This window comes from Apostichopus japonicus, chromosome 10 (assembly GCF_037975245.1).
Source record: "Apostichopus japonicus isolate 1M-3 chromosome 10, ASM3797524v1, whole genome shotgun sequence".
In the NCBI taxonomy this organism is placed as follows: Eukaryota; Metazoa; Echinodermata; class Holothuroidea; order Aspidochirotida; family Stichopodidae; genus Apostichopus; species Apostichopus japonicus.
In genome coordinates this window covers 10,577,629-10,589,932 of record NC_092570.1, presented here as the reverse complement: position 1 = coordinate 10,589,932, position 12,304 = coordinate 10,577,629, and the positions used below count along the sequence as shown (strand labels likewise).

Sequence of the window (12,304 nt, the reverse complement as noted above, 5' to 3'; positions counted from 1 at the left end):
AGATGCCCCGCCCATTCTGCGAGGACGCTTCCATTTTTCAAAAAGGCGTTTTCTCTTTTTATTTTTTCTATTTTGTTTACATTTTAAACATGAAAATTATTTTAAAATATGTAAAGAACTTAGTAATGTACTGCAAACTATCTGTAAAAACAGAAAAACGATGTTTTAGGCATGAATAATGTGTTTAATATAACTAAAGTACAGTAGTAGGCCAATAGTCATGAGCTCATGATAGTGTCGTCAATTCGTTTTCTCAGTTTATATTTGCGACATATCACCCGTGTACATCGATCAATGGCATGGTGAAATCCCGTGTGAAAATATGTTGACCCCAAAAGACGCAAATGGTCGTTCTAGAAAGTACCGTCATAACATTAACAACACAAGGCCAGTTTGCTCTCTCAGGTCCGCACGTGAACAGCCATTTTTTCACACATGGTATTATGTTGTGCATGCATTGCGGGCGCGATTGCGGCAAACATAAAAGAAAATGAACGAAAATGAAAAACTTACGATATTTTTCACAAATATTGATGCTTAGATAAGTGCTTCCTCACAATCAACGAGCCGCCCTAAAATTCGCTCCGCTTACGGAAAAACTTCTACATATATAACAAATGGAAAAACCCAAGTTTTTACACACATAATTCCCACTGACATTGGTCACAGAACATAAGTAGGTCATTGACATTCGAACTTGGCAACTTGCCCAAGTTCATCGCACCATGGGAACGACACAACACATTGAACATGATGTTATATTCTCCCGCCATCTGGACGCCTAGTGTAATATGCAAATTATGAATGGTACTGCGCAGCGTGGTTAAATCTTAACCTATTGCGACAAAAATTTTGGGAAGCTGTTTGAAGTAACTTTTGTATCAAATGTAAGGTACTGTATCATGTATGTGACACAAGAGAAAGAAAATGAAATCGGAGGCTGCTCAACCAGTTTCAACTTGATTTTTACAACCCATCGCACAACACGTGCGTGCGTAATTTGTTTTCTTAACATGACTTTTAATGAGTAAGTAGGAAAGGTGGGAAAGTTTGCTAATTTAGGCGAGTTTTTGTTTAAAATCTTGTGATTGATAGACAAATATATTTTTTTTTTCTTCAAAAATTAGGACGTTGCCGAAGGCCGAGTTATATAAATTCAGTGATCTGAACTGCTGAAGACCACGAATACTGATCATGTGTGTTAGGCAATTATAATTACACGAAAGGTTCGCAATATTATTGGTCCTAATTAGTAATTAACATACATTGATCGTTGTCTTGCTGCCTGAATTGCTACCTGCTGGAAAAGAAAACCTTAATTATTGTACTCATAACATCCTATTTTCATTAAAAGTCCAGTAACAGTGCGTCGAAAAAGCCGCGATCGGGAAACGGCGTTTAAACGTTTAACCGACCGGCAGGCGATACGGTGAAACGGTTAGCGAAATATCTGTTAGGTCACACCCTTATTTAAACACACACAACAAAACGCCCTTATTCAATGAAAATATACTGAAAACCATATCGCAAAAACACAAAATCGCTTATAACTCGAAAACGGAAGGAGACATCGACTTTTGTCGGCTGTATAGGGATTTCCTAAACCGAATTTTGATGCGCTCTATCCACCTGTGTCATTTATGAGCTTCTCTGACGTACAGTAAGCTGCAGTACGTAATTTCTCTATACCAGTTCCGCGAAATTTATTTACGCAGTAAACATCGTTCATTATGTTTTCTTTCACAACGAATATTCAAAGTTGTGCTCCACACGCTTCACAGATATTGTTTTATGTCGTTCATTTTCAATTCTACTTTAAAATTACATTTTCGAACGATGCATTGCATGCCTTATCAAGCATTCCTGATTAGTAAAACTAAGGAAGGATATTCAAATATATATTATTTTCATTTGATATGATTTTATGAGTTGTTCCACTTGAAAAACAATGATAAAACCGAAAAACAAAACATTTACTTCTCATGTGACGCATACCGGGAGACTCATAAAAACTCCCCCTACTCATTAAAATAAATATACATGCCGTCAGGCCAGTTGAAAGCCGTCAGGCCAGTTGAAAGCCCTCCCCAGTAATGTTTGATCAGCTCTTCCCAATATACAATACTCAAATAAGCAATGAAAATATATTCATTTTCCACAGAAATCTACCCAACGTGGGCCCCAAGTCACTGCTTTATTTTCTTAGTAGTCATGGAAACAATTGTTTGCAACTCTCTTGCTGGCCAGGTGTTTTCAAGTTTTATTAATAGCACAACTTTTGATTGGTTCATTCAAGATAAACTTTCTATCCCTGCTGGATTGTTCTACTTATATATATATGAATGAATATTTGGTTTTCAATTAACTAAGTAACAGATAACATCCATTCCATTACGAACAGTATGGGTAAAATAATGTTTGCTTCTAGAGGCAGCCAGCCATGAAGGTTCTGCAGTGCTAAACCCCCCACGAAGATAAATACTATGCTAATTAACATAAGGTAGGCGTGAATTTGACAAAGCCAAGTTTATGATTGGACTAAGCCTTTCAAAAAAGTTTGGTGGTGGGGATATCCAGGGTAGGGAATGCACATGTAAGCAGCATACTATAGGTAGCCCAGACCCAGGCTGCGACCTTAATTACCAGGGCAGTCCATCTGCTTTCGCGGGCAACTTACAGTAACGGGTTAGGGGGAATATAACAGTTTTTTTGGTTTTTTTTGCGTGCATTGAAGTCGGGGAGATTTTTTGGACGGAATGCGCTCTCAGAAAAGTTTGAAAGTGAGTGCTGTTCTGTAGTAAACGGTACTGTAGTACGTCAAGTAACACAGGAATTTATTGGGAATAAAGATCTCTTTGATATCCAGCTACGACTGTTTCATTGTTGATATTTTTTTTCTTGTTTTTCTGACACTGCGTTCCTTGGTGAGTTAACTTAAACTGATCCTAGTTTAATACTAGCCTATAACTTAAGAGTCATAGAATGTGCTTGTTACGATCGACCAAGACTAGTTTTTATTATCCTAGCCAAATCATTTTTCAAACACCTAGTACAGAACTTACTCCGTCTTATATACAATCAAACTTTTGCAACGTTTGTAATATTCCTCGGCAACTTCTGGTAGAGTCTGAAAACGGCTGTAGTTACACTAAGGATTCAACGCAAGTCACAACCTTGATATGTCTAGAATTGCCTTTGCGGTTTTTGTTCGCGATAACTTTCGTGGAAATTTCGTTGAAACTTCGTTGACAACCGTGCCCGCAGTAATCTAAATCTTGTCAACGAAATTAACCGATTTTCAACTTTTTTTTATCGATTTCTAACTTTTGTTATCGATCGTTGATTTTTTTCAACGGGAGTTAAGCGAAATCAGTACTGTACAAACCTATAGGCATATCAACCAAAATGGGCTTTGTAGACATCAACTGAGGTATGACCCTATAGACACATAACCTAAATGGGTTCCACAGACATCAACTAATGTATACATGATCCTATAGACACATTCACTAACTTTGCTGATTTTAATCTTACACAGAGAATTGCTGTTGTAACTTCCTTAGAGTTATCCTTCTTTCTAACTAGCTGAAACTACTCATACAGGACAGATTAGATTTACTTGAAAATTATATGTATGTTCGTGGCAATCAACTGTTTACAAAATCATACATTCTGTTTACAAATATAAGCTATTGCTTTTAGATGTTCATGTTTAATTTGTATGACAGGATAGCCATTCATATAATATCTTACTATAATCACATATTGCAACTCACCCTATTAAGAGCACACACACTCACAGCCTCCCAATATTTCTTCTTTTCAAATTGCTCGGCAAATAGAATATTTTGTTGGAATGTTCCAGAAAACAGCCATGGTTGTTGTGATGAGTATGCAATGGTACCGTTTGTAAAACACTCTCCACTCTGGTCTGGCAGTTCCCCTAGAAGGGCCATCAACATGGATGACTGCAAAGAATTACAAGTTCAAAGATAAAAGGTTTACTTCACAACCTCTTATACCTCACATGTTTTATAACTGTTACTGTTGCCCATGGCAGTCTAGTGTAATATTTGAGCAATGTCAGAGAAACATGGACATCACTCCCGAAAAGTTCAAATATCACAGACTAGTAATTGATCTCACTCCTGTTCCTTACCTCATGGTGTTCCTCAGGGGTACAATCTCGGTCTGATTCTCTTGTTGAGCTAAACTTAGAGCCTTGGGGAGCTAATTTTTCCTTATATGAAATACATTTTTCTAGGCTAATGATACTCAACTTTATTTCACTTTTGATCTAGATGATCTAATGTCTACTTTATTTCAAATGGAATTGTGTATTCCTTCCATGCAACTATGGATGAGCAATAATTTCTTGAAATGAAATGATAAAAGGACACAATCAGTGGTTTCTAGGAGTCAATCCAAGCCTAGCACCGGATAATGATGTCAATACATATTAGTGATAACATCATACATCCCACATCTCAAGTATGTATTAAACCTTGGTGTTTATTTGGACACAGGACACCTATCTTGCGATGGATCTGAACTTCTAAAGTCTCTTCGTGGTGTGACTTCACCCAACTTTCCAGACTACAGAGGATCCAGAATACAGTGACAAGAAGTGTACTGTAACTAAATCATCAAAATCTACAACAACATCACCAACACTTGATGAATTATATTGGCTTCCTGTTAAGATACATAGATAATAGAAAACTATTATCGTAGTCTTTCACACCATAAAGAGTGGCAAGCCGCAGTACATATGAAATCTTCTTCATCTAAGAGTGACAAACAACCCCTCAGTTGACATCACCTTTACCTGCTTCAAGTCCCATTGTCTTGCATGCAGATCTGTGATGATCACAGCTTTCAATACATAGTAACACCTTGTATGGTGGAATACACTTAAACCTCAGGTAAGATCATTCGACTTCCTTGAACAGTTTAAGAATGGCATTAAAACTTTTACATTATGGGAATGTCATGTTATTACCATAATGAATGTCTCTTAAGGATACAAAGATACAAAGCAGTTACCAACAAGGTCATTTACAACTCACCTTTCCAGCTCCTACTGGCCCAACAACAGCAACAAGCTCTCCTTTCTTCACAGTAAAACTCACATCTTCAAGGATTGTTCCTTTAAGTGTCTAACAAAAATAAATGATATAAAAACCTTTCCTTTCATAGTTAATAAGATAGTTAATTACCATATTATGTAACAACACAATAAATTTGACACCTTAGGCTGGCTATAATCATTTAGATGGGACCAGGCTGAAATTGTAGCATTCACATTCCTTGATCCAACAAATTAATTCCATATTACAAACTACTGACATAGCTGCCCACATTGTCTTAAGGATATCATAGCACAGTCAAATATAACTTAACTAATTCACATGTTTCCAAACTGAAATAACTAGATTAAAGAATAGATTGTACATTCTCACTAGTGTCATCCATTCAAATTGAAGAAAATTGTAATTTACCATACAGTATATAACACAATGAATAGACCTACTTACCAATGCTTACCACCAGACTTACTTATTTCTTTACTGTACTGAACCACAAATGACTATCATCTACTAGAACATCATGTGCTCAAACTAATGTGAAGGTAGTATCGTCGGTCTTCTCATGATCCGTTCACTCTTACTTATTTCTATACTGTACTGAACCACAAATGGCTATACTACGATCTATTAGAACATGAATGCTTAAACTAATGTGAAGGTAGTATCGCCTGTCTTCTCATGATCCGTTCACTCTTAACATACTCACATTAGTCTTCCAAGAGCCTGACAATCCTTCTACTGTCACTGCTGTTGGTCCCTCTTCCATCTCAGTAACTGCTTTAGGAGAACCTTCAATAACTGCTGTTATCTCATCGCTCTCTCTAACTGTTTCTGGTTTCTCAATAACATCTGTCCCTCCTATCCTTGTTTCCTTCCTGTCTAGAGACATATCTGCAGTGTTGTCTCCATTCTGCAACATTTTCTCTTCCTCTGGATTTTCTGCCTCCTTTCTGTCATCCTCTTGAGGCATCTCCATTAATCGGAATGTTTCTTGCCTCTCTTCGTCTTCCTCTGAATCTCCGTCCTCCTGGAGAACCACATACGCTTTACTACCATACTCATTGGAATGAGCTTCATCAAGCTTACTTGATGCAGCAACAGCTTCTACTTCTTCTAACAACAGAAATTGCTGGTAAACAAAACAAAAACAAATACTCTTTTGTTCTTATTATTAACATTGTAGAAATATTTGGCATTGTTTGTGTATTTATTTTGATTAAAAACAAAAGCTGTGTTGATGGTAATATCATTGCAACAACATTGTAATCTTCAGAGGACTCGAAAATGTTCTTTGAATTATTTCATTGAACTAAAATGGAACTATTAAACATACCTTAAAAACTTTAAACCTTGTTACTGGACAAATATTTTAGTGTTTTTTACATAATCAGATATAATGCAAGAGCTTATCTGCTGGAATAAGATGCAAAGACCATTCTTTCAGAAATATATGTTGCAAAATTATATAATAATTAAGTTATGTAGGTCTGCAAATGTAATCATAGAAGATGAATATCTTTATGATAGCATTACACAATTTGGAAATTGATAAACCATACTTCTACTTCCGATAACAAAGAGTTCTCATGTGAAGGAAAAGATCCTTCTTAACATTTCCAGTATATTGATCAAATTAATGTAATACACAGAGATAAGTAAACTCATTTCATATGTTGGCATTTAATAGCTCATTATCTGATTTTCAAGATGTGTAACTGATTATGAAACAATAAAACAAATGTGACCATGCAATATTAAGAACTTAAATACCATTGACAATCCCCCTCCCCCCCCCCCCTCTACCAACAAAAAAACATAAATTTTGTTGCTGATTTAAAGAGGCATCTTTTTTCTCTAATATTAATGATACAGAATAGACATAATACAGTAGATAAAAATGCAAGAAGTGTAAAGGTGTGAGCAAACACCACATTGTATATAGGTTAATGGTAGGGTAACAGAACAGCCATGTTGGATGATGGTATGTGCATTGTGCAGTGACAAAACTAGATTACATGGAGGGAAAAGCAGCATGGAGGGTGGAAAATGAGATAGTACATGAATGAAGAATACAAGTGAAGATTAAATGTTTGACAGGATTAATTTGACCAGCAGAAGAGAGAGCAACTACAATATCCATCAAGACTGCTTCTTTCTTATATCACACAGAATTACCATGCAGACAAACTGGACAAACTGACCTATTACTAAAACACTGATCAGTAAAGACAAAACCCGTCCTTAACAAAACAACTAACCCCAAATAAACAACTGACTTCAGTTCTGAAATGTGTGTTAAGCTTTAATTGCTTACATATCTTCCAATATTAAACCTTTTCAACTTTAGACTTACATTGATAGTTATCAACATAGCTTTAAACTTTCTAACTTTAAAAATCAACCACTAAGAATATAGTAAGTTTAAAGTTATAAATAGAGAAACAATAAAGAATCTGAATCTATACCTTAAACATTGCCAGGTATAGATGTACATTATTCAAAAAAATTAAATTCATACTTCAGTATCCCCAGGAATAAAGCAACGAACAACCCTTTAACCATGCATAGTGGTGTACGAGTGGTCTAAGTATCTTGTAATGACTAAAGTCACACTACTACTGTACATAACTACTGTACATAATCTGTGGATAGTATTGTTCCTGTTCATATTTATTCATCATTAAACTATTTAATGCTATTCATCACAATCAATGAACAATGATATGATCCAGTCTTTCCCTAGTAAATTTTGCTATCATATAATCACTTCCAACTCAAGACTTCATGCAGTAAAGGACACTGAATAATACAAATAGTTCATACTAGTTGATATCTAACAAGTACAGAACCAATAGGATTGATGCTTCTAATCCCATCACACAAGAACTACGGTATCTATGCTTGTAACAACAAATGTTTATTTCCTACTGTGTATTCATCTACTACATACATACACTACATACCTGAACTTTATGTTGTAGTTGTAAGTTATTACAGCTATTATAGGTTCAAACTGAGAATGGGTGGCCAAGTATGTACTGTAACATTGAAATAATTTAAGAACTTTTTTTGTCAATTTCTGGGATTTTCCTGTGGCATTATACAAAATACGGGGACATTTACAGGACACTTTTGTTTCGGGGACGGTACATGAAATCGGGGGACTGTCCCCAGTTATCACTGATGTCTGTTCACCTCACTCTAATGTACACTTAAAATAACAGACACGGTTCTGTAATGCAATATTTTAGACATTCCTCATTTCTCTACTATTTTCATATGAAAAATAGTTCCATTTAAGGTGCATGAATCCATGGCACCTTCATTAAAAAATCTCAATTCAAGTATAAATGGTTGATAACAATATGGTCATAAAATTTGAATCTTCTAAGTGTAAGTATTAATAATTCACAAACTGTGAGGAACATTTGTCAACTTTCATGTTGTGCTCTTGTCAGATATATGCCAATTGTTCTGTTTCTCTATTTAAACCACTTTATAATGTTTTATTTTACATGATGTAATCTTCCTACTTTTCATGTTTTCCTGAATGTTTACTAAAAGATCCCTTTATAAGTACAAAGACTTAAGTTGAATTAAGATTATGACAAAAGATTAATAGATACAGTAGTCAGTCCAAAATCCAGTCTTGAGCGGATTTGCTTTGACAAGCTCATAAAATGTATCTATGGACATGGATCAAACATCCCACTCTATTGACATAGTTAACAACACTAGCCAATGACCCTGACAATCTTCACAGCAGGTACTACTCCTTTAACAGCATCCAATATAGGGATTAAAAGCAGAATGTACCAATCATGAAAACAAAGGGTACATTTCTACTCTGAATGGACAGATCTTCAACTTTGTGTTAGTTAAATGAAGCAAGGCACAATGCTTACCTAGCCATTGAAAAGACATGGATTTGTATTTAAACCTTCAAATATGAATGTATCCTTGGAAAGCCCAGCGCTATCAGAAGGATGTTCTCATTAATGTTGAGAGATCTTTAATAGCTTACAACATTGAAGAAGACATGTTGAGAATGACCACAACAATTTAATTCCTTCTATATGCACTCAAAGAACTGTGTTGATCGTATCTTTGTGCAAAGTGTGATAACAGAATCAATAAAAAAATACAATCAATTCTATAAGCACTGAAGAGAACTGTGTTGATCGTATCTTTGTGCAAAGTGTGATAACAGAATCAATAAGAAACAAGAACTGCAAGGGAGATAATCCATGATACACCTCAGATGCTCAGAGGATACAACAAAATTTAATCTTAAATGGATTTCAGTATTAAGAGTCAAAGAGAAGTATTACAGATATCACCATCTGTTCTTACTTCCTTTCATCCATCCTAACTCAGAAACAGGAATAACATAATTCAGTAATTCATTTATTACGTGTATCACTTAGCAGAATTGTTTCCTTACATATCACATATGTTGCATAATTGGAATGAATAAGCAAGAAATTCAAGAAACTCATAGCTGTTCTGTGATGAGGTTTGAACGAAATACAAGCAAAACTTCAGAATATCTGAAATTTATAAAGTGAAGACTGCACTGATGGGCTTTACAGCAGAGAGTATCGTTCAGGTTTCTGAAACTGTGCAGCAATAAAATACAACTATTTACCAATATATCCTGTCTCAACCCCTTCCTTCTCCCCATTCACCACCACAAAACTATGCAGCAATAAAATACAACTATTTACCAATATCTCCTGTCTCAACCCCTTCCTTCTCCCCATTCACCACCACAAAACTATGCAGCAATAAAATACAACTATTTACCAATATATCCTGTCTCAACCCCTTCCTTCTCCCCATTCACCACCACAAAACTATGCAGCAATAAAATACAACTATTTACCAATATATCCTGTCTCAACCCCTTCCTTCTCCCCATTCACCACCACAAAACTATGCAGCAATAAAATACAACTATTTACCAATATCTCCTGTCTCAACCCCTTCCTTCTCCCCATTCACCACCACAAAACTATGCAGCAATAAAATACAACTATTTACCAATATATCCTGTCTCAACCCCTTCCTTCTCCCCATTCACCACCACAAAACTATGCAGCAATAAAATACAACTATTTACCAATATATCCTGTCTCAACCCCTTCCTTCTCCCCATTCACCACCACAAAACTATGCAGCAATAAAATACAACTATTTACCAATATATCCTGTCTCAACCCCTTCCTTCTCCCCATTCACCACCACAAAACTATGCAGCAATAAAATACAACTATTTACCAATATATCCTGTCTCAACACCTTCCTTCTCCCCATTCACCACCACAAAACTATGCAGCAATAAAATACAACTATTTACCAATATATCCTGTCTCAACCCCTTCCTTCTCCCCATTCACCACCACAAAACTATGCAGCAATAAAATGCAACTATTTACCAATATCTCCTGTCTCAACCCCTTCCTTCTCCCCATTCACCACCACAAAACTATGCAGCAATAAAATGCAACTATTTACCAATATCTCCTGTCTCAACCCCTTCCTTCTCCCCATTCACCACCACAAAACTGTGCAGCAATAAAATACAACTATTTACCAATATATCCTGTCTCAACCCCTTCCTTCTCCCCATTCACCACCACAAAACTATGCAGCAATAAAATACAACTATTTACCAATATATCCTGTCTCAACCCCTTCCTTCTCCCCATTCACCACCACAAAACTATGCAGCAATAAAATACAACTATTTACCAATATATCCTGTCTCAACCCCTTCCTTCTCCCCATTCACCACCACAAAACTATGCAGCAATAAAATACAACTATTTACCAATATCTCCTGTCTCAACCCCTTCCTTCTCCCCATTCACCACCACAAAACTATGCAGCAATAAAATACAACTATTTACCAATATCTCCTGTCTCAACCCCTTCCTTCTCCCCATTCACCACCACAAAACTATGCAGCAATAAAATACAACTATTTACCAATATCTCCTGTCTCAACCCCTTCCTTCTCCCCATTCACCACCACAAAACTATGCAGCAATAAAATACAACTATTTACCAATATATCCTGTCTCAACCCCTTCCTTCTCCCCATTCACCACCACAAAACTATGCAGCAATAAAATACAACTATTTACCAATATCTCCTGTCTCAACCCCTTCCTTCTCCCCATTCACCACCACAAAACTATGCAGCAATAAAATACAACTATTTACCAATATATCCTGTCTCAACCCCTTCCTTCTCCCCATTCACCACCACAAAACTATGCAGCAATAAAATACAACTATTTACCAATATATCCTGTCTCAACCCCTTCCTTCTCCCCATTCACCACCACAAAACTATGCAGCAATAAAATACAACTATTTACCAATATATCCTGTCTCAACACCTTCCTTCTCCCCATTCACCACCACAAAACTATGCAGCAATAAAATACAACTATTTACCAATATATCCTGTCTCAACCCCTTCCTTCTCCCCATTCACCACCACAAAACTATGCAGCAATAAAATACAACTATTTACCAATATCTCCTGTCTCAACCCCTTCCTTCTCCCCATTCACCACCACAAAACTATGCAGCAATAAAATGCAACTATTTACCAATATCTCCTGTCTCAACCCCTTCCTTCTCCCCATTCACCACCACAAAACTATGCAGCAATAAAATACAACTATTTACCAATATATCCTGTCTCAACCCCTTCCTTCTCCCCATTCACCACCACAAAACTATGCAGCAATAAAATGCAACTATTTACCAATATCTCCTGTCTCAACCCCTTCCTTCTCCCCATTCACCACCACAAAACTGTGCAGCAATAAAATACAACTATTTACCAATATCTCCTGTCTCAACCCCTTCCTTCTCCCCATTCACCACCACAAAACTATGCAGCAATAAAATACAACTATTTACCAATATATCCTGTCTCAACCCCTTCCTTCTCCCCATTCACCACCACAAAACTATGCAGCAATAAAATACAACTATTTACCAATATATCCTGTCTCAACCCCTTCCTTCTCCCCATTCACCACCACAAAACTATGCAGCAATAAAATGCAACTATTTACCAATATCTCCTGTCTCAACCCCTTCCTTCTCCCCATTCACCACCACAAAACTATGCAGCAATAAAATACAACTATTTACCAATATATCCTGTCTCAACCCCTTCCTTCTCCCCATTC

At 36.3% G+C, this 12,304-nt stretch overlaps 1 protein-coding gene across 6 annotated transcripts in view; it reads right to left on the bottom strand.

The window, feature by feature from the left end:
- Nucleotides 1-12,304, bottom strand: part of LOC139974998 (ATP-binding cassette sub-family C member 4-like) — a 64,325-nt gene that overhangs the window by 23,227 nt on the left and 28,794 nt on the right. For all 6 annotated transcript variants that reach the window (XM_071982576.1, XM_071982577.1, XM_071982578.1 and 3 more), the window contains 3 exons: nucleotides 5,797-6,219; nucleotides 5,070-5,159; nucleotides 3,777-3,968 (listed from right to left, as the gene is read on the bottom strand). In XM_071982576.1, coding sequence (XP_071838677.1) covers nucleotides 3,777-3,968; nucleotides 5,070-5,159; nucleotides 5,797-6,219 — 705 coding nt within the window. The remainder of the gene's footprint in view (nucleotides 1-3,776; nucleotides 3,969-5,069; nucleotides 5,160-5,796; nucleotides 6,220-12,304) is intronic.